We start from the raw sequence: 1,708 nt of genomic DNA on the forward strand, positions 1-1,708 counted from the left end.
ACCAACAGTGTATCCATGGCGACCAGCTCACACTCATTAACCACTGAACACATCACTGTCAAACCTCAGTCTCAGATATGAATGAACAGGACCATGTCAGGACCACTTATAATCTGAGTCACTGAACCACAATCACTCACTTAGCAGCAGTCTGCAGCTGTCACATCAACATCTGGATTCTGACTTTTTTGTATCGTTCACTATGGTTCAAACCACACTGGAACTGTAATGTGAAGTAGAAATGTCTAACAACTGGAGCAGTATTAGTACAACATGAACAATGTTCAGCATCATGCAGAAACACGTCTTTCCTTTCAGTCACTTTGTCTCACTTGAGGTTGTGTGTGTGTCTGAAGGCAGGCCACAGCGTCTGCAGCAGGTCGTGAGTCAGGAGACAGGAGGACAGGTCCAGCTCCTCAAGGTGGTAACTACAGAGGACGGGGACAGGACTGAAGACATCTGCTGCAACATTAAACACACTAATGCATTTCAAACAGAGACACTGACCAACTGTAATCTGATCTGATCTAATAGAATTTGATCAGATATAATCTAATTTAATATAATCTGATCTAATCTGATTTGATAATATAATCTGTTAATATAATCTGAGTTGACAAACTCTAATCTAATCTGATCTAATTTGATCTGACCAACTCTAATCTAATCTGATCTAATATAATCTGATCAGATATAATCTAATTTAATCTAATCTGATTTGATCTAATCAGATCTGATATACAGTCTCATGTTAACAGCTGTTTGCGGAAGTTTAAAGTTATACTGACTTTTACTGACTCACAGCACAAACGCTAACATGCTGCTGTTTAGCATGTTTATCATGTTCATCATCATAGTTAGCTTGTTAGCATGCTAACTATGAGGATCAGCACAAAACACAATGTAGGGCTGAAAAGCTGAGTTGGTCATAAACCAAAGTGATAATGATGATGGTGCTTGATGAAGAGTCTCATCCAGCAGTAGAGTAACAGACAAACATAACAAACACATCATCTGTAAAATCTGACCCAGTGAACACTGGCTCTTCTGAGGTTGTTACAGCTTGATCCAGTTCACCACCGACTTTTTGACTTTACCTTGTGGGGGTGCATGAGAGCACAGAACTCAGCACGAAGCATTTGAGTGACGTCATACGAATGTTGGTTAGGCGGATGGTTCTCATTGAGGCCAGAACCTCTGCAGTCAGTCTGGGGTTCTGAAACTCGTACAGAAGAACCAGCAGATCCATCATCTCCTCTGGTGGCTGTGGCTTACTGAGCTCTACAATAAATCAGAGAAGTATTATTCATGCAGTTTTCTGTCTGAAACAGAATTAAAATACACCATGTTTAGATTTGGTTACAAGCAAATCAGGACTAACTACTAACTTGTATATTGGACATCGTTCTGTGAAGGTAGCCATGTTTGATTAGGATAGAGAAGACCAGACTGAGCTAGAACAGGAAACTGTGTCTGAGCATGTCCAGTCAATGTTCACTACACTTTAACACGGAAGTACTTGACTTCACAGTATAACAAAAACTAAAGACCATATAAATATGGCATAAAAAATACTAATAAAGATTAAATTAGCACTTTAAACTGAGGTGAGTTCAACATGAGATCAAAGCATGTTGTATATAACCCTGAATGTTACCTCTGACCAGGTGCTTCCTGAGGGCACGTGTGATCTGGACCACAGTGGTGC

The 1,708-nt window shown here is 40.0% G+C and overlaps 1 protein-coding gene across 1 annotated transcript; it reads right to left on the reverse strand.

Annotated features, from left to right (window-relative positions):
- Positions 1-8: 8 nt before the first annotated feature.
- LOC111652540 (NLR family member X1-like) lies at positions 9-1,702 on the reverse strand. The gene is made up of 3 exons (XM_023402823.2): positions 1,658-1,702; positions 1,098-1,281; positions 9-428 (listed from the first exon to the last, which is right to left on the reverse strand). Exons 2-3 carry the CDS (start codon positions 1,250-1,252, stop codon positions 329-331), a joined length of 255 nt encoding a protein of 84 aa, XP_023258591.1. The 5' UTR covers positions 1,253-1,281; positions 1,658-1,702; the 3' UTR covers positions 9-328.
- Between the last annotated feature and the right edge of the window lie 6 nt (positions 1,703-1,708).

The sequence above is a fragment of the Seriola lalandi genome, unplaced genomic scaffold, assembly GCF_002814215.2.
Source record: "Seriola lalandi dorsalis isolate HSWRI2012SDOR001 ecotype SW California unplaced genomic scaffold, Sedor1 jcf7180001973641, whole genome shotgun sequence".
Taxonomy (NCBI): Eukaryota; Metazoa; Chordata; class Actinopteri; order Carangiformes; family Carangidae; genus Seriola; species Seriola lalandi.

Excerpts from the sequence above, each read along its gene's own strand:
- LOC111652540 (XM_023402823.2), bottom strand. The coding sequence starts at position 1,252 with ATGATGGATCTGCTGGTTCTTCTGTACGAGTTTCAGAACCCCAGACTG. Across the intron at positions 429-1,097 it reads CTCTCATGCACCCCCACAAG|TTACCACCTTGAGGAGCTGG; the intron begins GTAAAGTCAAAA and ends CGTCCTCTGTAG.